The following is a 24,832-nucleotide window of genomic DNA, read 5'->3' on the forward strand; positions in this document are numbered from 1 at the left end:
GCGCGTGCTGTGCTGGTAATGGCGGCCGCTAGGAAGCCTTTGGAGTTCCATGCCAAGCGGCCCTGGGGCGGAGAGGAGGCGGTAGAAGATCCGGACGAGGACAGCGAAGAGGATAACGATGAAGCCGAAAATGGGTTCTCTCTGGAGGAAGTATTACGGCTTGGAGGCACCAAGGTAATGGCCTCGGACTCAGACAAGGGGACAGAGGCGCCCGGGGTGGTCTCGCAAGTGACCCGGCGAGTGGCGTGGGAGGGGGTCCTGAACCCCGATTCCAGCTTCGAAACTGTGTTGTGCCCTTCCTGCACTACTTTTCTACTGCTCTCTACGAGAGAAAAGTGCTTTAGAATTGAACGTGTTTACGCTATGGCCTTTCTTAGGATGTAGGTCACTCATTTTCACTGATGGATAATTGGCACTCCATAAGGTCAGAGAGGACTGACCTTTTTTGGGTCCTGACATCGTGGCATCAGTGTTCTGTACTCCAGTGCGGTTGGAACGTTAACTTCTGTCCTCACGGAGTACATGCACGTGTTTACTGTGCGCTCTAGAAGCCTTCTGCGCTCTCGGAATTTACATCCTAATTAAGGAAAAGAAACAGTAACCAACTTTTGAATGCATAGAACGTTGGATGCTGAGTAGTGCCACGGAGAAAAAGAAAATCAGAAAAGAGGGTAATGAGTGGGAAGGGCGTAACAGTTTCACATGAGGTGATCGGGGAACTCATCACGGAGATGTTTAGGCATAAAACTAGGAAAGAAAGGAGTGAGCCATGCTGCTCTCTGAACAACTAAATGTCAAGTGTAGCTGAGGCCCAGTGAGGTAAGGAGAGAGTGTAAGAAATGAAGTAAGAAAGGTAAGAATGTAGGCCTGTCCCTGGGTTTGATGGAAAACCTTAAAAGGTTTGGAGCAAATACCTGGCAGAATTTAGCTTATTTTTTTAGTAAATGTTTGAGACCATAGCTTGGGGAGGGGGAGACATGGGGGCAGGAGAAATGCACTTTACAGGGGCAGATTCACAATTTTCCCTGTACTTAATTTTTGAATATATAATATTTCCGATGTTACAAAAAGGTTCTCTTAAAAAGGAGGAGTACACGGTAAAAAGTCGTCTTTCCCGCTTTTATGTCCAGCCATGCAATTTCCTTTCCATTATTTTTATGTGTCTTGGATATCTTGCAAGCAAACACACAACACAGGTTCTTTTTTACACAAAAGACACCATATTGTATAATATTTTGTGTGTCTTTTTTTTCTTGCTGTCTTGAAGATTTTTCCCTATCAGTATATGCAGTTGTGTCACTGGTTTTATTGGTTTTATGCCTGCATAAATCGTTGTTTAATCTGTCTAACCAGCCATTTATTGTGGGTTGTCAACTTTTTGCTATCTTAAATAATGCTTCAGTGAATACCTTGAAAATAAATCCTTTCCCACATTGTAAGTGTTATGTATAACCCAAATTGATAGAAATGGAACTGCTGGATCGAAGGAAGTGTGTCTTGTATTTTGATTTGAAGGTAGCAAATTGCCCTCTATAGAGGTTGTGCTAGTTTGCATTTCCATCAACCATGTAGGAAAATGCCTGTTCCTCACACTCTCCCCAGCACCAGCTGTCATAATTTTATCTTTGCTCATCTGACACATTAGAAAATCGTGGTGGTTTTAAATCCTATTTTTCTTTTAATGTTTTATTCATTTTGGGGAGAGAGTGCACACAAGCAGGGTAGAGGCAGAGAGGGAGACAGGATCTGAAGCAGGCTGTGTGCTGACAGTACAGATTCATTTGACGTGGGGCTCGAATCCATGAACCGTGAAACCATGACCTGAGCCAAAGCCAGATACCCAACAAACTGAGCCACCCAGGCGCCCCATAATTTGGATTTTTCTTAATGTCAGTGAGGTTGAGCATCCTTTCATATTTTGAAAAAAATACATTTTTCTCTGTGAACCATTTGTTTATATCCTTTGCAAATCTTTTTGGTTGTCACTTCCTTAATTGACATGTAGGAACTTATGTATTAAATATTAAGCCCAATTACTTTGATGTCAGTTGCCATTACTTTTTTCCCCGTATTTGTGTTTTGACTTTTGCATGTTTTCTGTGAATGACAATCATACCCATCTTTGCCTTTAAAGTCCTGCAGTTTATGTCTGATTTGGAAAGATTTTCTCTACTCTGAAATTATTTGAATTACAGTGTGCATCCTCCTATTTATGGTTTTATTTTTCACATAAATCTTTAATTCATCAAGTATTTATTTGGTTGTGGGGTGGGAGCCCAGGCAATACCATGGTAATTGAATTTAATTGCTTTTGAAGATACAGATTTCAAATTAACTTTTGAAACTTACCTAAACTGTTGGATTTGTAATTTAAACTTTCTTATGTTTTAATGCAGCAAGATTACCTTATGCTGGCTACGTTGGATGAAAATGAGGAAGTGGTGGATGGAGGCAAAAAAGGAGCAATTGACGACCTTCAGCAAGGTGAATTAGAAGCATTTATTCAAAATCTTAGTTTGGCCAAGTATGCAAAAGCTTTCTTAGTTGAAGAAGATGAACCAGCTAAAAAAGAGAATGCCAGCAAAAAAGCAAGCGAATCTAAAGTAGATAAAAAAAAGCAAAACGCAGCAGAAAGTGAAAGGACATCACTCGGTAAGGTGAAGAATAAGAAGAGGCCAGAACAGCATTCTGGTGAGAACAACAGTGCCACACCAAAAGTTAAGAAAGATAAACAACAGGACATCTTTGAATTTTGTGAGAGACAGACATTGTTGCTCAAGCCTGGAGGCAAATGGTATGATCTAGAATACAGCAACGAGTATTCTTTGGAACCCCAGCCTCGGGATGTTGTGTCTCAGTACAAAACCTTAGCTCAGAAATTGTATGAGCATGAAATCAACTTATTCAAAAATAAGACAAATAATCAAAAGGGAGCTGCTTCTACCTGGATGAAGGCAATTGTGTCGTCAGGGACGCTAGGTGACAGGATGGCAGCCATGATTCTTCTTATTCAGGATGATGCTATTCACACACTGCAGTTTGTAGAAACTCTTGTGAGCCTTGTTAAAAAGAAGGGTAGCAAACAGCAGTGCCTCATGGCTTTGGATACTTTCAAAGAGTTACTGATTACAGACCTTTTGCCAGACAGTCGGAAACTACGGATTTTCAGCCAGCATCCTTTCAACAAACTGGAACAGTTGTCCAGTGGCAACAAGGACTCAAGAGATAGAAGGTTGATATTATGGTATTTTGAACACCAGCTGAAACATTTAGTGGCTGAATTTGTGCAGGTCTTAGAAACTTTAAGTCATGATTCATTAGTAGCCACTAAAACTCGAGCCCTTGTGGTAGCTCATGAACTTCTCTGCAACAAACCAGAGGAAGAAAAGGCTCTTCTTGTGCAGGTGGTAAATAAACTGGGAGATCCTCAGAACAGAATAGCCACAAAAGCCTCCCATCTGTTAGAGACCTTGCTCTCTAAACATCCAAATATGAAAGGAGTTGTATGTGGCGAAGTAGAAAGACTGCTCTTTCGTTCAAATATCAGCTCCAAAGCCCAATATTATGCAATTTGCTTTTTAAATCAAATGGTCCTTTCCCATGAAGAAAGTGAATTAGCTAATAAATTAATTACTCTTTATTTTTGTTTTTTTCGGACTTGTATCAAGAAAAAAGATATTGAATCAAAAATGCTTAGTGCCCTTTTAACAGGAGTAAATAGAGCATACCCTTATGCCCAGACTGGTGATGACAAAGTGAGGGAGCAGGTTGACACGCTCTTTAAAGTGCTACATGTTGTGAATTTTAATACCAGCGTCCAGGCTTTAATGTTGCTTTTTCAAGTAATGAATTCTCAGCAGACAATATCAGATCGATATTATGCAGCACTATATAGGTAAGTACGTACCATTAATAACATGATTTAATAATAATGTGATTTAATATACAGCACCTACTGTGCCCCACTTTGGGGAAAAAGACTTAGAAAACTGGATTTTGGGTCCCCCTCCTCAGCAACTTGCTAATCACCGACTTTGAGTAAGTCACTTAATCTTTGTTTCCTTCTTGGAAAACTGTTAAATGTTTTGCATACATTACTTTTTGTTTTAAGAAGTTGTTAAAATTCATAAGAATACCCTCCCCAAAGAAAGCATCCATATCCTACCACCTAATATTTCAACTTTAACATTTTGCTATATTTGTTTTAAATCTTTCAAATATTAAAAAATTAGAACTGCTGGGGCACCTGAGTAGCTCAGTCCGTTAAGTATCCTGCTCTTGGTTTTGGCTCAGGTCATGATCTTGTGGTTCACTGAGATCAAGCCCCATGTCAGGCTCTGTGCTGACAGGGAGGAACCTGCTTGGGATTCTCTCTGCCCCTCCCCAGTTCACATGCATACCCTCTCTGTCTCAAAAATAAACTTTAAAAAATAAAGGAAATTTTAAAAATTAGAACTGCAGTTAAAATTTCCCACCACTCCCATCCTCAGCCCTATATTTCTTCCCCCTGCCCTTCACACAGCCATTTAGTAATTCATTCAACAGGAATTTTTTTTTTTTTTTTTTTTGAGTGACGTCTATATGCTGGACACTGTTATAAGTGCTCCAGCTATAGCACTGGACAAAATTCCTACCCCTAGAGGTGCTTACGTTTATAATGGGGAAGACAGATGGTACATAAGAAAGTCTGTTAGGGAGGGTTAGGGTTGTGTTTTTGGAATTTTTTAGTTATTAGAATTAAGATTTTGTTTACTGAATTTTGCAATTGTCCTGACACCTATTGAGGGATGGTATTTTGAACAGTGTATAAACAAACACTTTGGAACTGTTCAAGTATACCAACAAGCTATATGTTTTTTTTTTTTTTTTTCTTTTTTTTTTTTTTTTCTTTTTAGAGAAAAAGTGTGAGTGGGGGAGCAGGGCAGAGAGAAGGAGAGACAGAAACTTAAGGAGGCTCGACACCCAGCACGGAGCCTGACGCATGGCTCAGTCCTGCGACCCTGGGATTAGGACCTGAACTGAAATCAAGAGTCGGACACTTAACCGACTGAGCCATCCAGGCACCCCTATGTTCCTTTCTAATTCATTTTACTAATTTTACATACATGTATTTTATAAGAAATACAATGTGCTAATTAATATTTTGAACTTAAGACCCAGCGCCTGGCTTTGAGTCCCAGCCATTAGTTTGCTGTGTAACTTTGGACAAATTACTTAATCCTCTTTAAAACCCTGTTGGTAAACATGATTGATCCCATTTTACTGTGGCCCAGTTTGTCTGTAAAATGGAAAGGAGTGCACCTCTCCTGTAGGGTTAATTGTTCTAAAATTTCCCAAGGTTACATAGCTAAAAAATGACAGAACTGGGGCTTTATTGAGTCCATGTATATGTTAACCCATGTAATCTTCACATGTATGTTGTGTTTAATAATGCCTCATATACAATAAGTGCTCTGCAAGTGTTGGCTGCTATTGTTATTAATGTTACTCACATGAATTTCTTCCCTTTAACACCTCTCCAGTCTGTGAGGTACAGTGATTTGTGCAAAATCACACAGACATGACAAGGCCAACTGAGATGGCAAATCCTGGACTTCGAGCTCTGGGAATTCATAATGTTGCACGGTACTGACTGCACTGGTAAACTAAAGAAAATCTAAGAGTCCTTTCCATAACTCCTAACAGTCTACAATTTTTTTAAGTAATAAAAACTTCTTTACTTTGGAAAGAGTTCCAGGACTGAAAATGTAGAGGTTTCAAGGTCCTAGGGGTTTTTTTTTTTGTAACTTTTGATGGTCACAAGAACCTTTTGGACAACATTTAGAGTCTATTGGAAACATACTTTTCTAATATCCATTTACTATCTCAGTGTTTAACACAACAGTCTAATATCTGAGGAGTACATTCTTAAATTCTTTAAATTATTGCTTGCCAGGAGCTCTCACAGATGTATCTCCTCAAAGGGCATCTAAGCCTTCTTATAGTATTTTATTTAAGCAGAATTCCCTATAAACAAAAATTCCCTAATATTATTTGAAGGATAAAGGAAACAGATGATTTCATTTACAAAAATATGATTTATCAAAAACTTCCAGAGCATGTTCTCTGCCAAGTGGTGGGGACACACCTATCTAAACTCTCAAGTGTTTTAAAAAATGAGTCATAAAACAGATGGAAATACTGACAATTTTAAATGTGCAGAGAGAAAATTGAATATCAAAAATTAGATAATATAGGAGATCTCAGAATATCACCAGAATTACAGAACTGACAAATGGGGAAAACTGGGATGCAGAGCAATATGAAAATGTTTCACAAGATGAAATATTTCCATTTCTAGTATTAACGGGAAAAAGTTAATAGAAGTGCTTAGAATAAGAAGTAATACTGCACATGAGCATGTACCAAGGATTGTGTTAATTCTGGATATCCTAATGTCTGAAGCATCTCTAGGATTCAGCAACTAGGATAAAGACAATTTTAAAAGTATCATGTTCAGTTTTCTACTCTACATGTGTGTTTTTCATTAGAAATATGTTGAGGCTGCCTCTGGTCCCCAAGTAGGAGGTAGTACTACAAGGATAGGAAGAGCCCTGGTCTAGTCCACTGCTTTCATAAGTCAGTTTTCATTATTTGGTTTTGGATTAGCCTTTCATGTATGGTTTTGTATCCATATAAAAATTAGGCTGTTATCCTAGAGAATGGAGAAACACTTGGAAAAGAAACCCACAAAAAGCCTCTTTTTCCTGTGATAACTCCCGCCCCCCCCCCCCCCACACACATACCCGACACCCCCAAGATCATCATTCTTTCTGTTTTGGTCATTGACTTCCATTTTACCAGAAATGGTCTCTTGTTGTAAAATAAACAGGAAGGTTATCCCTAACTAAGATGAGGTTAGCAGCTGCCTCTGCTGCTGGTTGTGGAGGTATTTTATGAATAAATATTTGATCTTGTTTTTGTTTTATAGGAAAATGTTGGATCCAGGGTTGATGTTGTGTTCTAAGCAAGCCATGTTTCTTAATCTTGTCTACAAGTCTCTGAAAGCGGACATCGTGTTGCGCAGGGTCAAGGCTTTTGTGAAGAGGTTACTCCAAGTTACTTGCGAACAGATGCCACCATTCATATGTGGAGCTTTATATCTTGTGTCGGAGATCCTTAAAGCAAAACCAGGTTTAAGAAGCCAACTAGATGATCATCCGGTATATTTCACAACTGCTTTTTAAATCGAGTGGGTTCTGAAATATATTGGTATTTTCTTCTTTGCTTCAATAACTTAGTTCTCTGGAACATGAACAAGTGTGAGTCCTGGATTTGGACAGACCTAGATTTTAATCCCAGGTGTACAGTTTACTAGGTGGGCATGTTGCTTGATCCCTTTACTCATAATAAACTGTACTAAACTAAAATTATATGAGGTGGTTACAGATAGTTACAGAGCTAGTAGATCTCTTAAACCTGTTTCCTTGGTTGTGAAATGGACATATCAGCACCTACTTCATAGGGTTATTTATAACATGTCAGAAATTTGAGGGCTGAATGTTTTCATGTAAAAAAAAAAAACAAAAAAAATCCCCAAAGTCTTCAGGGAATTGTGGCTGAAAACTTAATCCTTTTACATTTAGGAAAAAGAACATGGAATCCTCTCATTATCAATTTGATTGATGGAACTTTCATGTTTCACCATTATTGCAATAAGTGGATCTTCTTCAGAACTCCCTCACTTAACTAAATACAGACTTTCAGCTGATTAATGTAGATTTATTAAAACATTGTTTTAGGAGTCTGATGAAGAGAATTTTATTGACATAGGAGATGATGAAGACACAGAACAATTCACTGATGCAGATAAAGAAACAGATACAGTAAAAAAAGCTGAGATAGAAGAAACTGTGTCTGACGGACCTGTGGGGACAAAAAAATCAGAGTCTGCTTCTTGGGTGCACTTTGATAATTTGAAAGGTGAGTTTCTTAATCTTCAAATTTTTCTCTTGAGCTTTTAAACCAGGGAATTGGATTCCCCTTTGATCTTAATAGAAATTAATAGTATACCATTTTAGAAGACCTCAGTATTTCTTTCTTTTTTTTTTTTTTTTAAATAGAGCTTTTATAACCAGATATATTCAGGAACTTAGAACTAAATTTTTAATATAGTGAATCACTGATCTGTTTATTAATATTATAGATAATAGCACATTTTAAAGTAATTTAGATCTTAAAAAATAAAGCAAATACCTTTTGGAAATGCAGCTTCTTCATTTGAGGCTCTAAAAGAAAAGCACACTAACCTTGGAGATCAAGAAATGGGCCAGATCCATTTCTTCAAACTTGTCATGGGACTCTTAGTCAAATTATTTCATCTCCCCAGATTCAGTTTGCCTGTGAAATATAAAAGAGAAGTATGATAGCAAGCAGGAAAGTTTTTAAAAGAATCCATCAGAAAGATGGTGAGCGTGTACATTGTGAAGTAGAGACATTGTGATCTGTTCTGAAAGTTCTCTTAAATTTTTCATCCTGAGTTTCTGCAAACATGAAGATAATGTAAAACTTGTTTGAAGTGAGAATTATTTCTGCACATAATTTAATAACAAATATTCAGTGCTCTTAAAGTTCTGAAAGAATTTAGATGTATTTCATCATCAGGTTATTTGCCATTTTAACACTAACGACCTAATTGACCCAGATTTGGGTACCTTTTGCTGCCTGGTTTATTCAGTTTGCTATTTCAAGGTAGCAAATGCTATTTTGGGTACCATAACTAATTCTCGTTGGGGCTTAGAATTTTTAATCTAGGTAGATACCTGGCTAACTAAGAATGTTGAAAATTGTAGTTACATTACATATACACATACATATTATAGTTATTAGAGACATTAATGGTGATAGCTTTTAGTGAACTCTTGGGCTGGGAATAAAGCATTTGAGAAATAGTATTTTTTTATTCTCAGGTGGCAAAAAGTTAAAGACCTATGATCCATTCAGTAGAAACCCTCTGTTCTGTGGAGCTGAAAACACAAGTCTCTGGGAACTCAAAAAGGTAAAGTAATTTTAAATTGTCTTTTAATTCAATAGTGCTTTCTATTTGCCCTCATGGATTTAACACTTTGAAGTGTCCATTTTTCTTGTAAATGATAGTGTTTACTTGCTTAGACATTAGTTAATTGGCATAAGGAACCAATTTGAAGTATGTTACCCAGCTGTAATGCTTTATAACTCATACTTCTGTGGCCTCTGCTAAACATTAAATTTACACATTTATTTATTTGTTTGTTTGTTTGAAGTTTATTTAAGAGAGCGTGCATGTGCGCACGGGAGGGGCATAGAGAGGGGAAAGAGAGAATCCCAAGCAGGCTCTGCACTGTCAGCGCAGAGCCCACTGCAGGGCTGAAACTCATGAACTGTGAGATCATGACCTAAGCTGCAATGAAGAGCCGGACGCTTAACCAACCGAGCCATCCGGGCACCCCTAAATTTACGCATTTATACGTTTCTACATTCACATGTAGAAAATCTTAAATAATGCGCATGCAAAATTAATAAATAATAAATATAACATCTTAATACTAATAAAAGAAATTGTGTTTTTAGCAGGTTATTGCATATAAGGACTCTATATAAAGGGTAAATTTTGCTTCATGCATTAGATCTCCCTGAGAAGTTTTGTGTAGATAGAACTATTTACAAATATAGTTACTTTTTAAATGCATTAGAGAAGGGGCACCTGGGTGGCTCAATCTGTTGTGTCCAACTTCGGCTCAGGTCATGATCTCACAGTTTTTGAGTTCAAGCCCCGTGTCCGGCTCTGTGCTGACAGCTCAGAGCCTGGAGTGTGCTTCAGATTATGTTTCCATCTCTCTCTGCCCCTCCCCTGCTCACACTCTCTCTCAAAAATAAATAAACGTTAAAAAAAAGTTTTTTTAAATAAATGCATTAGAGGAATTAATATATCCAATAAACTTTCTATGATACCTTTGGTTAAACAAGTGCTTCATTATAGACTCCTTTGTGTCCTTCACACCTTTTCAATGAGTCTACAAGGTCACAGCTACTTTCATAGTGATACCAAGGCACATTATTTGCCTTTGTAACTGTGTTGACCGTGGTACTGATGATATTAAAATGGATAAAATTGTTTGTGCCTTAGCACACATAGGGACAGTAGCACCATACTGCAATTCATGGCCATTATATTCTTCATTACCACTTACTTTCCAAGAAAAACCAAAAAAAGCCAGTATCACATAGGAATGATGAAACAGGAAAAATTAGTGATGATCTTTACTCTAGAGTACATGTCTTTTTATATTCTGTGTGCATATACAGCAAGAATCCATAACATACTTGTGCATACCTAAGTAAGTATGAAGGTTTTCTCGTGTCTTAGGAAAAGTACATGTGTAGTTTGTTGTAAGCTCAACTAGCTGCTTTTTTCATGAAAGACTGGCTGACTGATAAACCGGTTATTCAGATTTGGGTATTTGGGAGACATTTTCTTGAAAGTGAATGAAGTGAATCTCTTATTTCAAGTGAAACAGCTGACAGTATTTATGGTCAATGATAAAATTCAAGCTTTTTTTTTTTTTTTAATGTTTATTCACTTTTGAGAGAGAGATAGTGCAGGCGGGGAGGGGCAGAGAGAGAAGGCGACACAGAAACCGAAGCAGTTTCCAGGCTCTGAGCTGTCAGCACAGAGCCCAATGTGGGTCTCAAACTCATGAACCGCAAGATCATGACCTGAGCTGAAGTCGGATGCTTAGCTGACTGAGCCACCCAGGCACCCTTAAAATTCAAGCCTTTAAGCAAAGACTAAAAGTTTAGAAATCTTGTAACCACCACCTTGAACTAGACATTTTCTCAATATGTGAAAACTTTTCTGATAAAATCAGTGGGATACCACCAGTGTAATTTTTGTGATAATGTAACCAGCATTTGGAAGAACTGCATAACTCAATCAGTATTTTCCAAATGACTGATGCACAGTGTTACAAAGTCATGAATAAGAGATCTATTCAAAGTAGACTAATTTTAAGTAGCAAGTACGAAAAGCTGATTGATAATGGTTTCAGATTCCATATTGCAACTAATCTTCAGTTTGGGTGTAGTAGCAAAGAAGAAAATCCACAATTATGTGAAAGACTATTAGTTAACCCTCCTATTTCCAACTATGTATCTGTGTGAAGAAAGACCATTCATATACTTCCAACTAAAAATAACATGGACTACAGAAGCATGTATGCGAATCCACTGTCTTCTATTAAGCCAGCCATTGAGTAGTTTTACAAAACTGTGAAATAATTCTGCTCTTCTAATAGTTACTTATCCTGAAAAACTTACTTTTGGTAAACTCTGTTATTTACATTACTGTATAATAGGCTCATTGTTATTTTAAGTTGACTGTAAACAGTTGTTTAAAATTTTTCTGTTGTGGGGCACCTGGCTGGCTCAGTCAGAAGAGCGTGTGACTCTTGATCTCCGGGTCGAGTTTGAGCCCCCCTTTGGCTGTACAGATTATTTAAGTAAATAAAAACTTAAAATTCTTTTGCCGGTGGCTGGGTGGCTCAGTTGGTTAAGCATCTGACTCTTGGTTTCAGCTCAGGTCATGATCTCACAGTTCCAATCCCGCATCTGACTTTCTATCAAAATTAATAAATAAACTTAAAAAAATGTTTTCTGTTGTAATTTCTAATTAGGTAAATAACAGTAGATATCCCACTTAAATTAAGGAAGCTCTTGAGGTCCCTGACTTTTAAATGTATAAAGTACTCCTGAGACCAAAATTTTGAGAATCATTCTTCTCTAATGTATTGGCTCAAGTTTCAGTTTTTTGGATTTACTGTAGTAAAAGTTGACTTTGCTCACATTTTTCTTTTTAGCTATCTGAGCATTTTCATCCCTCTGTGGCCCTTTTTGCAAAGACTATCCTTCAGGTAAGTCTAAAATACTACAAAGATAAGAAATAAGAAATAATCTAGTTTTAGATAATCAATAATTGGTCATACACTGTTTTCTGTCTACCACATAGAATCATAAACATTTTCTGCTGTTGTAAAGGAGCAGTGGCTTGTCTAATACAGTGCAGCAGATAAGTCTTCCCACTCTGAGGTGAATGGAAACACAGGATATTAAAAAACTTCAGCCATTACTTAACTACATTCTGGCTTGTCTCCTGAGGAAAGAGTGCCCATTCCTTTCCCATTTGCTGTGTTTGCCATGTCAGTGTTCCTGGTTAATAGTTAGATGACCTATAGTATTAATATCATTGGCCTATTGATAAAGTTAGCAGTGCATCATAAAGTACATATGTGTATATATGAGTGTGTGTGTAATTCTTCAAGTAAAGAGGGATGAGACGGATATTTGAACCATCATTTATGGCATATTTGTGCCTTTGTGCATTGTGTTTTCCTTTTTTTTTTTTTCTTATCTGGATGCATCTATATAACTTGAGTTAAGCTCTTAATCCTCCCACCCTGTCCGCCTTTCAGGGAAATCATATTCAGTATTCAGGGGACCCACTCCAGGATTTTACATTAATGAGATTCTTAGATCGATTTGTATACCGAAATCCAAAGCCACATAAAGGCAAAGGTATGCTTCTATTTAATTATTTGGTTTTCAGTGTTGATATTTAATAAATAAAATGAGCATACAACTAGGTTTTACATTGCACTGTCTTGATTTTACATTTCAGAAAACACAGATAGTGTTGTGATGCAGCCAAAAAGAAAACATTTTATGAAGGATGTTCGTAGTCTTGCTGGTAAGCATCAAGCCTGGACAGTTGAAATGAACAAGTCAATAATACATAAGTTGTGTTATTCTTTCCTCCACTTTACCAGAATAAAACTGAGCACCAGAGACATTATCCATCTCTTACTCCCAAAAATGTGTATGCATTCGCGAGTTTACCATGTCTGACTGGGCTTTTTCTTTTCTTTTCTTTTCTTTTCTTTTTTTTTTTTTTTTTTACATTACAGAAAGTTTCAAACATATCCAGAGTAAATACACATATAGTATAATGAACCCCCTATAACTATCACCAGCTTGAACAGTTATCAATATTTTGCCATTTCTGTATCATCTATAGCTTTATTGGTGATGACCCCCCCCACACACACATATAACTATCTTTCATAGTTGAATACCATCTTAAGCTCTCTAATATGGGTTCAGCAGAAAACCCACAACTGCTTTTGTCACAAAGCATCATTTCTTTTTAATAGATTTCTCCCCTTTTTTTTAATGTTTATTATTTTGAAACAGAGTGAGCATATGCGCACGCATGCAAGAGTAGGGGAAGGAAGGGGCAGAGAGAGAATCCCCAAGCAGCAGAGCCCAACGTGGGGCTCTATCCCACAAACTGTGAGATCGTGACCTAAGCTGAGATCAAGAGTCAGACATTTAACCAACTGAGCCACCCTGGCGCCCCACAAAGCATCATTTTAAACTAGCTGATAACCTTCTGTGGGTTTTGAGTACCCATCTTGTGGACCTGATTCTGTTTCTGTATTCAGATATTTCTTTATATAATAAGTCACAGCTTTTTGTTCAGAGACTAGGGTTAATTTGCACCTTATAAATCATTTAATTCCCAACTGATTTCACAGAGACCCAGAGATGTAAATGGACTTGCCCAAAGTTAATAGTTAGAATTCACCCAAATCTGCTTTTAATCAAGAGGAGTTAGAAAATTTTATTCAGAAGAGGGAAAACTAATATTCCTATAGTGCCTTGTTCTTGTTCCTTAGTTTCCGTCTTAGTATTATGTAAAATTGTGGATAATTCTGTTTACGTTTACTTCCTGTTCCAGAATGGCAGGCATTACTGTCTTTTTTCTGAGATGAAAATGTCAAGTTTAAAGTGATTAAGAGAACTCTAATTTTCTCTTGAAATTGGGATCCTGGATGCAGTTGGAGGACAATGAGAGAACCATGTTCTTTCTCTGTGATGCACTGGTGGCTGCATACTTCATTGTAGCTGACAAATAGTTTCAAATGTTGGGTCTTCTGCACTCAGACTTTTCCAGAGATTGTCCTATGCACTAGAAGATGCCTTCTGTCCATCTTCCTTAACATTTTGAGACTTTAGAGTTATAGGTATGCTGTATGTAGTCTTAAGAGCTTGAATAACATAAAAAAGGATTACTTTAATAAAATTTTTGTCTTAATCTGTTTTCGTAGTGAACAGTAAGGAGTTCCTTGCAAAAGAAGAAAGCCAAATACCAGTGGATGAACTATTTTTCTACAGGTAATATACTTAATACAGTTTCATTTGGGGTACTATTAAAATTGAAATTTTTAGATTCCATAAAATGTTTCATTAACATAGGTGTGTCTTGAAAAGATTAGAAGGTAGGTTTTTTGTTGTTTTGCAAAGGGAATTTATAAATCATTCAGTTTGCTAATCTTAAGATATCTAAGTGAAATCTGGGGCACTTGTGTGTCTCAGTTGGCTGAACGTCTGACTCTTGATTTTGTCTTAAGCCTTGCCTCAGGCTCTGCTGAGTGTCAAGTCTACTTGGGATTCTCTCTCTCCCTCTGCCCCTTTCCCCCTTTCCCCAGCTTATGTGCATTCTGTCTCACTCGCTTTTTCTCTCAAATTAAAAAAAAAGGATATGTAAGTGAAATTTAAGAACAAGTAAATTTGGGGGAATTTTTTATGACTTTTGACTTTATGAAGCTTATCTTTCTTATTTTTTTAATATAGTAATTGTCTTATAGGCTTTAAATCTGTTACCAGTCTAACATAATAAGCAACTCATGAGTAAGTTGTCTAAAACATGGTTCTAAGCAGAATTAGCAAAATTCACTGTGCTGCTGTAGAGAGAAGTCCTAAACCTACTAGTACGTTATCATTATCTGATTAATTCCACTTGATTTGATTTACTTTTTTTTTTTTTTTTTAAATTTTTTTTTTCAACGTTTATTTATTTTTGGGACAGAGAGAGACAGAGCATGAGCGGGGGAGGGGCAGAGAGAGAGGGAGACACAGAATCGGAAACAGGCTCCAGGCTCTGAGCCATCAGCCCAGAGCCTGACGCGGGGCTCGAACTCACGGGCCGCGAGATCGTGACCTGGCTGAAGTCGGACGCTTAACCGACTGCGCCACCCAGGCGCCCCTGATTTACTTTTTAAAAAACATTTTGTGTGAAGAATTTTGAGGGTATAATCCCATTTGCAGAATGCCAAGTTTCACCGTACCCTTGTAAGAGGATGCATCTGACTGATAAAATATTGTGATTAGATATTCTCCAGAGTCACAGTTGGTCTTATTCTAACACTTAGATCGTTAGTGTTGATGCTAAAACAACTTTTTACTATGCCGTTTAATTAAGATGAAGTGTTTTTATGAAATCTTTGAAATGTATTATACTTCACATCCAGAGGCTTCTATTTTAATTCAAAACTTTTTCTACAATAAATGCAAATTTTAGTCATTTATATCCAGCTGAGTTAAGTTTTTACATTTGTTTGTGTCACTGGTCATAGGTGCTTTAATTATAGTTAAATGGGCTCTTTCATAAAATTATCAAATATATAACATCTATTTTATTTTAGATACTATAAAAAGGTTGCTATTGTTAAGGAGAAACAAAAACGGAATGCAGATGAAGAAAGTATAGAAGATGTGGACGATGAGGAATTTGAAAAGATGATTGGTAATTTGTTTTTGTCAGCTCTTCAATTTGTAAAATAATCTATTTCTATTTCCTTTTAGAATATTGGAATATTAGTTGTAGTAATAATCTTAGTTTTAGAAAAATCATTTAGCTAAGAATGCCATGAAAATGACAACAGAGGATTGAGAAGTACCTTGGTGGCATACGGTAGTTCACCTACACTTGCTCCAGAGAAATGTATGGGATTGTGCATGGACTATTAATGGGAAAAATAAGTTTGTATTTACATGGTATGTATTCCTTCTTAAGGCCTAATCTCTTAGAAAAGAGAAGCCATTGTTACTTTTACTAATAATCTCCTTGCACTATTCGTAGCAGTAGTCTGCTGTTTCATCTCTTTTACCTTTGTGATCCACAGAGCTAGAAAAATTTTAATCTATACTTAGGCTAAAACAAAAAATGGGAAATTAGAAAAGCTTACATTGAGTTTGTTTTTCTTGTGCATCGTATAGATAGAATACCGTAAGCGCTTAAACAACAACCACTTAAAAGGACTACACATTGCTAAGTATTTTGATATTTACCCTCTTTCCATAAAAGAGTTGTAGAAAGAAGTTGAAATTAACTGGAATCCACTTTAGTTTGGGGATTTAATTAAGGTCAGTATATTCATAGGTTTATGTAGATTAATCAAACATACTAGCAGTAATCAGATTTATATCGTTTTGGTGTTTGTCATAACTAGCACAATCATAACTGTGTTAATTGATTCAAATGGAAGACATAGGTCAACTTTGTTATTCCTTGCTATATCTGACAATTTGTATATTGTTCTCTGACAGACACATTTGAAGATGATAATTGTTTCACCTCTGGAAAGGATGATCTTGATTTTGCTGGGTAAAATACTTCAACTTTTTTGGTCTTTTCTTAACTTTGTTGTTTTCTCAGCATTTCCCAAATTGTCCTCAGAACAGTAAAGTACAGGACTATGATGTGTAGGAGAAGTTTATTGAAATAAGTTTGGGAAATGGATTTGTACTTTCATTTTAGACCTTTATAATACACATTAGTGTATTAAATAGAGATTCTGTGCTCTTATTAGCCTAGTACCCTCTGGTCACCAAAAAACACTTAGGAAAACAATGTTCTCCATTACAAGTTTTTGGTTTTCTTCAGCAACATGAAAAAGAAAAAAAAAGGTGCTAAGGAAGACCCAGAAGATGAAGATTCAGAAGGCAGTGATGATGACCTATTTGATAACTTAGATGATGATGAAGTTTCTTTAGGAAGTCTGAATGAAGAATTTACTGAAATTGATGAGGATGGAGGAACATTCATGGATGTGTCGGATGAGGAAAGTAAGGGCATTTTTTAAATATGGGCCAGAAAAACATATCTTCCTTTATTCCTCAGTGTAAGCTAGTTTTTCTACTACAGTGTTTTTTTTTTTTTGTTTACATATTATCCTATATTCAAATTAATAATGAGATCGGCCAAAAATTTAAATAGGACCTTTTCCCCTCTTATTTTTATTTGGAACTGAAGGGTTTTTTGTTTTTGTTTTTTTTTTCTTTTAAAGAGTTGAGTTTTGGGCATTTATTTATATATGTATATATATTATATATATATATACACACACACATATATACATATATACACATAAATATATATATATATGTATATAATTTTATTTTAAGTAGCATGAGCTGGGGAAGAGGGGCAGAAGGAGAGGGGGAGAGAGAGAGAGAGAGAGAGAGAGAGAGAGCGAGAGAAAGAAATATGAATCCCAAGCAAGCTCCATGCTCAGTGCGGAGCCCGATGCAGAGCTTGATCCCACTACCCTGGGATCATGACCTGTGCCAGAATCAGGAATTGGACACCCAACCTACTGAGTCACCCAGGTGTTTGGGCTTTTATTTTAATCAGCACTTAAGCTGTCTCTTCAATACCTGTTGAGCTGTTACGTTCCCCTTTTTCAATTTTAGAGTAGTAATTATTTCTAAAAGTTAGTCAAAATAATCATTTTTCTTAGCCCAGTGGCAGTTCTGTTTTTTAAATTGCTTAATAGCATGGTGTTGTTTTTTGTTTTGGGTTTTTTGAAATAGAAGTTGATGACGTCAGCTCCAAAATCAATACAAAGAGAAGCAAAAGGAAAGGTGCAAATGATTTGGACTTTGCTGGATCATTTCAAGGTAAGGAATGCATTTACTCTCTTTTAAACTTAAACAGTGGTTATGGGAAAGTTACCACTCATTATTATTTTGGGAAACTTCTTAATTGGTTAGTACAATTTAGTTTTTGTTTTTATAATGGATAATAACGGTTTTCTCTATTTTTAATATGTGAAAGTTGTTTGCCACATATGCCTTCAATTATTTTCTCTTCGTAACTTTTTTCTTATTTAAATCTCTCGATCATCTATAAAGTATATCATAACAGATTATGCCTTTTAATGTTAACACTTGTAAAGTGGTAATAAAAGAAAAAGGTACTGTATCAGGTGACAATTTTAACTTTTTGATAAATGTATAGAAAGCAAGGGGCTCCTGGGTGGCTCAGTGGGTTAAGCGTCTGACTTTGGCTCAGGTCATGATCTCACAGTTTGTGTGTTCAAGCCCCACATCAGGCTCTGTGCTGACAGCTCAGAGCCTGGAGCCCATTTCACATTCTGTGTCTCCTCTCTCTGCCCCTCCCCCCCTGCTTGTGCGCTCTCTCTCTCTCTCTCTCTCTCTCAAAACTAAATAAACATTAAAAAAATTTTTGTGATGTAGAAAGCATTATATTTTATTCCTGAAATCTGTGATAAATTCATAGGCTTACTTTTTTTCTATGCTTTGCTTCTAATGTCTCGTTTCTGCTGACTAATAAATACTGATAACGAATAAAAATAGATTTGCAAAGTTAAAAATAATTAAAATGCTTGACAACATTTCTTTTAAAATTAAATGTTAAAATATTTTGGACATTAAATATTTTTGCTAATAAGTATCAAAAATAATAACTATATTTTGGTAGTAGTCTTTCATACATTTATACCCGCACAACTTTTATAAGCCCTTTCAAGTACTGACAACCATAGTCCTCTTAATTAGATTGACTTACCTGATATGTAAATAACATTATCTTTCAGATTTTGTCATCCGTTGAGTGGTGTAAGGTCGCAATTTAATACTAGCCTGTGCTCAAATATAAGACAGCTTTCCCCAAAATCATCTCCAAAAAGAAACATTGGGGCTCCTGGCTGTCTCAGTCAGCAGAGCATGCAACTTGGAGTTCTAAGTTTAAGCCCCATGTTGGGTGTAGAGATTACTTAAAATTATGAAACGGCACCTGGGTGGCTCAGTCAGCTAAGCATGCAACTGTTTTGGCTTAGGTCATCATCTCCCAGCATTCCTGAGTTCAAGCTCCATGTCAGGTTCTGCACTGAGTACAGAGCATGCTTGGGATCTCTCTCTCATTCTCCACCCCTCCCCCCTGTGCTCTCTCAAATAAGTAAACTTAAAAATGTTGCTTTATCGTAAGTCCTACTGAGACTTTCATTAAAAGATGCTCTCTCAATGACCTTACTATTATTTCTGAAGACCAGAGCCTGAAAGATATTAGATCTCAGCTGACAATAGTTTCGAATTAAAGGATACCTGACATAATTGATTAAAACAAAAGAAGGCAAAGGAATTTCAAACATTGATAAATTGCAGAGGGAGAGGTGGGTGGTATTCACCCTATGTTTGCAAATGTTGGATATCCTTAAGGATAAACAAACCTTAAGGCAACTTTAAGAGGGCAGTAACAGGGCTCACCAGTTGAAGTTATAGATGTATACATATAATGTGAGTGAACACCAAAAACGCGTTTCCAAATGCTATACACAAATGGGAATTTTAGCTAAAGAGAAAATACTCAATAACAGTATCCCATTTAAGGATACACAAAATTTGAGATGAAATGCTGTAGAAACTATTTTATCAAAAGTGGCTTTGGGGGGCGCCTGGGTGGCTCAGTTGGTTGAGCGTCCGACTTCGGCTCAGGTCACGATCTCGCGGTCCGTGAGTTCGAGCCCCGCGTCGGGCTCTGGGCTGATGGCTCAGAGCCTGGAGCCTGCTTCGGATTCTGTGTCCCTCTCTCTCTGCCCCTCCCCCGTTCATGCTCTGTCTCTCTCTGTCTCAAAAATAAATAAACATTAGGGGCGCCTGGGTGGCGCAGTCGGTTAAGCGTCTGACTTCAGCCAGGTCACGATCTTGCGGTCTGTGGGTTCGAGCCCCGCGTCGGGTTTTGGGCTGATGGCTCAGATCCTGGAGCCTGTTTCCGATTCTGTGTCTCCCTCTCTCTCTGCCCTTCCCCCGTTCATGCTCTGTCTCTCTCTGTCCCAAAAATAAATGAACGTTGAAAAAAAAAAAAATTTAAAAAAGTAAAAATAAAAATAAATAAATAAATAAACATTAAAAAACAAAAAAGTGGCTTTGGTATCAATGCACAGACTTTACATGATTGTTAGCACCATTATTATTAACCGCCAAAAAGTGGGAACAGTTTAAATGTCTGTTGACTAAAGAATAGATAATGGAATATTATTCAGCAATAAAATGGTATTAAGTACTGATCTGTTACATGTTATAACATGGATGAGCTTCAGAAATACTACGCTAAGTGAAAGTAGCCAAATACAGAATACCACATAATGATCCCACTTACATGAAATAACCAGAAAAGGCAAAAGCCTTCTTGGGAAAAGGGCACATGACTGCAGATGGGCACCAGGATCTTCTGGAGTTGATGGAATTGTCCTAAAATTGCATTTTGATGACGTTGAACAACTCTGTAAATTTACTAAAACATACTGAATTACACACTTAAAAACAGCTGGGTTTTATTATGAATTTTATTCCCTAAAAAAGCTATTTTAAAAATTGGCCCACTATGGGGTGTCTGACTCTTGATTTTGCCTCAGGTCATGATCTCATGGTACATGGGATCGAGCCCCATGTCAGGTTCTGCGCTGACAATGTGGAGCCTAATTGGGATTCTCTCTCCCCCCCTCTCTCTGCCCCTCCCCCACTCACACATGCATATTCTCTCTCAAAAAATAAAAGTAAATAAAAATCAAAAAAAGGTTTTTTTAATGTTTGCTTATTTTTGAGAGGGAGAGAGAGACAGAATGTGAATGGGGGAGGGGCAGAGAGAGGGAGACAGGATCTGAGCTGTCAGCACAGACCCTGACCTGGGGCTTGAACTCACGCACTGAGATCATGACCTGAGCCAAAGTTGGATGCTTAGCCAACTGAGTCACCCAGGTGCCCCATAGTTAATAAAAAATTTTTTTAAATGGCTCTACTAGATGCAAAGAATTTGAGTAATACTGTTTCAGAAAAAGTGAAAATGGATAAAAACAGTATTTCTAGTTAAAATCACATTATCTAAAATATATTAACTAGAAATACTGTTTTTATCCATTTTCACTTTTTCTGAAACAGTATTACTCAAATTCTTTGCATCTAGTAGAGCCATTTTTTAAAAATTTTTATTAGTGTATGAATTAAAATTTAATGAATATTAGAAATAGATGTTCTAGTTTTTTATTTTGAAAAGTTTATGTTCAGAACGTGGGTGGCTCAGTCAGTTAAGCATCCCAATTCTTGATTTCAGCCTAGGTCATGATCTCGCATTCATGAGTTGAAGTCCTGTGTCATGCTCTGTGCTGGTAATGCAGAGCCTGCTTGGGATTCTCTGTGCCCCTACCCCTCTCTTGCGCCCAGTGTCTCAAAATAAATAAATAAACAAACTTAAAAAAAGTTTATATTCACAATTATAAGTTATTTTTTCTAAGGAGAACCATTTTGAGAAGTGTAAACAAAAATTTCATATACAACATAATATACCTTCCATCACTTTCTTCACTGTTAGTCCAAAGAATAAAACCTCTGACTTAATGAGAATTTACAGTTTGCCTTAAAAATTCCAAAATTCATCCATGTCACCCTTAGAATTAATCTTGCCTGATACTATGAAATTAGGTAAACCTTGATCAGTGGCCAAATCGGAAAGGCAGTCAAGAAGACACTATTTGTCATCTAAATTTTATTAGGATACAATTAAAAATACTATATACCAACTCTTAAATAAAATATATTTATTTTAAAATGCCAGCTACTTAATGGTGCTATGAGGAAACTGTAATTCTGTATTTTAACCCAAATACAACTTTTTTACAACAAAACTATGTTGAAAGATTGCTGAATCACTGTGTTGTATACTTGAAATTAATGTAACGTGTGCCCACTATACTTCAATTTAAAAATGTTGTATTTTTCCAAAATTAATGGATTTACAATTTAATAACCTACACTTACACTTTTTTTAGGACCAAGGAAAAAAAAGAAAGGAAATTTCAATGACTCCAGCCTATTTGTATCAGCTGAAGAGGTAAGGTTAAAATACTGCTTCATGATGTTAGCTACTCTGGGGGTAACTAGCTGGCTCAGTCGGTAGAGTACAGGACTCTTGATCTAAGGGTTATGAGTTCAAGCCCCATGTTGGGTGGAGAGATTAAAAAATAAATTTTTTTTTAAAAAAGCTAGCTATTCTACACTGCTTTGAGTTTTCTAATAAATGTATCTCTTTTTAAGTTTGGCCACCTACTGGATGAAAATATGGGATCCAAGTTTGATAACATTGGCATGAATGCCATGGCTAACAAAGACAATGCAAGTAAGTAACTTGAATTTTTATGGAGGTTTTTAAATAGCCTTAACTTACAACTTCCGAAGACGTATTTTTAGACAACCTTTTTTAGTAAGGATAAATAAAATGGCTCCTTACAACCCTGAAGGAATGGCTTTTTTTCATCAGTGTCTGGGGAGCATGTAGGATTAAAAAGCATTTAGACTACAGCAATAAAGACTGTAGTTACGTTTGGGGCCCCTGGGTGATGCAGTCAGTTAGGCATCCAACTCTTCATTTCGGCTCAGGTCATGATCCCATGATTTGTGGTCATGATCCCATGGTTTGTGGATCCTGCGGAGCCTGCTTGGGATTCTGTCTCTCCTTCTCTCTGCCCCTCCCCCACTTGTGTACTCTGTCTCCCTCTCTCTCTCAAAATAAATATAAAAAACATTTTTTAATAAAGACTGTAGTTACTTTAAACTGTTTAATTCTTTTAGAATTAAAACTAAAACCTAACTAAACTAAAACCTCTTTTAGAGAGGCAGTTTTTATATATTGTGAGTATGCTTAGTAGCTTTATAAGTACTTTATAGACATAATTTCTGATATTGTTACTGGATTCTGTTCTTTTGCCAATAAAAGCGTTCAGGGGAAATAAAATCTTTAGGGTATTTGTTCCTTTGTTGACCTAGTCTTTTATTTGTTAAACAGTAATCTGTAACAATAAATGCAGAAGGAAAGCAACAAACAAGAGCAGGGGATTTGCATAGTGGATGGGAAATGACTAAGCCATAGCAGACCAGAAGTTCCTGTTTTGTTCTGTGGGGCCAGGAGTCTACAACATGGTGTGTTCATCTTTCTTCTTCCCCACAAAGGTCTCAAACAGCTTAGATGGGAGGCTGAACGTGATGACTGGCTACACAACAGAGATGTAAAAAGTATCATCAAGAAAAAGAAAAATTTCAAAAAGAAGAGGCCAAAAACCACTCAGAAAATTAAAAAGCAAAGAAATTGATTGTTTTCTAAATAAACTATGTTAAAATTGTACTTACTCTTAATTTTTGCTATTCAGCCATTTTTCTTGATCTTGCTCTCTGACTCCATACATTCCAGACTGTTCAATGGATTTGTAATAAACTATAAATAAAGACAGCTGTCATTTATAAAATCATGTAAAAGTGACAAAATTAAACTATATTGAAAGAAATCAAACCTCTTTTCCTTATTTCTTAATAGTAAAGTAAAAAAGACAGTAGGATACGTATTTCACTTACAAGCCCTCTAGCATCTGTACTGTTATAATAAGCACTATTTATTAAGCATTACTTTATAGCAGATACTGCGCTAAGTGATTACACAATGTCATCTTGTTTAATCCTTACAACAGTTCATAAAGATGGCCATTATTATCACTACTGTATGGAGAAACAGCTCCCAAGAAATTAGCAAACCAGAGGTCACTCAAGTTTTAGGTTGTGATTTGATTCCATCACCATCTCAGATAGGTTTCATTCCAAAGTCTACACTTTTAACCACTGGCTAACTACTCTCATCTCCAAATGAGAATTTTCTCCACCCTGTGTTCTCAGAGGAGCTAAAATAGGGATAGGCAGTAATTCTTGGAAATTGACACCACAAAATTAAAGTCTCAACCATTAATTGGTCATTTAAAAAATTACTTAAAGGGTACCTGAAAAAGGTTTTGTATACTCTTAAAACATACCTTCCAAGATGAAGGGGAATTTTTTGCTCATTGTTTGCCTGAAATCTGATGGAGAAAAAGTGTTAAAATTAAATATTAAAGCATAGAGTCCATAATTAGTGCTAGCTTTAGGGTTTATGAGATAATCTGTGTTAAGGTCCTTCTGGCAATCAGGAACTATATCCTTTTGGACAGGGTGTAAGTTGTACTTGCCTTACATGTTGCCTCCCATAGTTCCTTTTGGAGTTTTTCAAATTTGGCTTGTATACATGATGTAATTTATTTAGAAAAGGGACAAAAAGCAACTTTTCATTGTTAATGTGTTTGAGACACATTAGCTATGACGTTTGAGATAAAAAACTGAGTAGACGTATTTCTAATTCCATAGTAAGGCAAAATGGAATCCATAAAAATTCATTGTTCGATGGATTCTATTTTACCCTCTTAATATAATTAGAAACTTTAATTTGCTCTTAAATTCCATGTGGATGTTTTCTTTTACACCCTTACACTTGAAAAGTGTAGAGACTTTGTGAGATCGAATAGCATCCAGAACACAGTGTTGCACTAAAATACTTTAAGAAGACACATAAGTTTCAAAGATGGCCACCACCCAGGACTACTATTATCTGCTTTAGGGAAAGAAAGCAGCACTTAATAATTCAAAAAGTTGAGGACTCTAAAATTTCCCCCCACAAAATGTCAAGCACTTTCAATGATAGCCGGTGGCATGGGAAAGGTTTTTAGTGTCCAATATTGACACACAGGAAGAACTCAGATATGATAGCCTTTGAGAGTGGTTATTTGATGATTCAGCTATGCCACCACTACTCTACCAGACGATGAGG

The 24,832-nt window shown here is 36.5% G+C and overlaps 2 protein-coding genes across 8 annotated transcripts in view; one reads left to right on the forward strand and one right to left on the reverse strand.

Moving 5' to 3' along the window:
• Nucleotides 1-18: 18 nt before the first annotated feature.
• CEBPZ (CCAAT enhancer binding protein zeta) lies at nucleotides 19-23,483 on the forward strand. Its single transcript, XM_047854605.1, has 16 exons — nucleotides 19-174; nucleotides 2,397-3,895; nucleotides 6,971-7,202; nucleotides 7,782-7,962; nucleotides 8,949-9,037; nucleotides 11,874-11,927; nucleotides 12,486-12,588; nucleotides 12,692-12,760; nucleotides 14,181-14,247; nucleotides 15,558-15,658; nucleotides 16,462-16,519; nucleotides 16,799-16,980; nucleotides 17,728-17,814; nucleotides 21,981-22,042; nucleotides 22,246-22,327; nucleotides 23,158-23,483. The coding sequence occupies exons 1-16, from the start codon at nucleotides 19-21 to the stop codon at nucleotides 23,295-23,297; spliced, it is 3,162 nt and encodes a 1,053-aa protein (XP_047710561.1). The 3' UTR covers nucleotides 23,298-23,483.
• The window catches only part of CEBPZOS (CEBPZ opposite strand), a 53,533-nt gene continuing 36,487 nt past the window's right edge, over nucleotides 7,787-24,832 (reverse strand). For 5 of the 7 annotated variants that reach the window (XM_047854619.1, XM_047854618.1, XM_047854620.1 and 2 more), the window contains 3 exons: nucleotides 24,006-24,050; nucleotides 23,335-23,419; nucleotides 22,958-23,198 (listed from right to left, as the gene is read on the reverse strand). In XM_047854619.1, the coding sequence (XP_047710575.1) occupies nucleotides 23,337-23,419; nucleotides 24,006-24,050 (128 nt within the window). In that variant the 3' untranslated portion in view covers nucleotides 22,958-23,198; nucleotides 23,335-23,336. Of the gene's footprint in view, nucleotides 7,906-8,288; nucleotides 8,380-22,957; nucleotides 23,420-24,005; nucleotides 24,051-24,832 lie in introns of those variants that run through there. The other 2 variants (XR_007151266.1, XM_047854617.1) reach the window with 2 other exon arrangements.

This window comes from Prionailurus viverrinus, chromosome A3, assembly GCF_022837055.1.
Source record: "Prionailurus viverrinus isolate Anna chromosome A3, UM_Priviv_1.0, whole genome shotgun sequence".
NCBI classification, from domain to species: domain Eukaryota; kingdom Metazoa; phylum Chordata; class Mammalia; order Carnivora; family Felidae; genus Prionailurus; species Prionailurus viverrinus.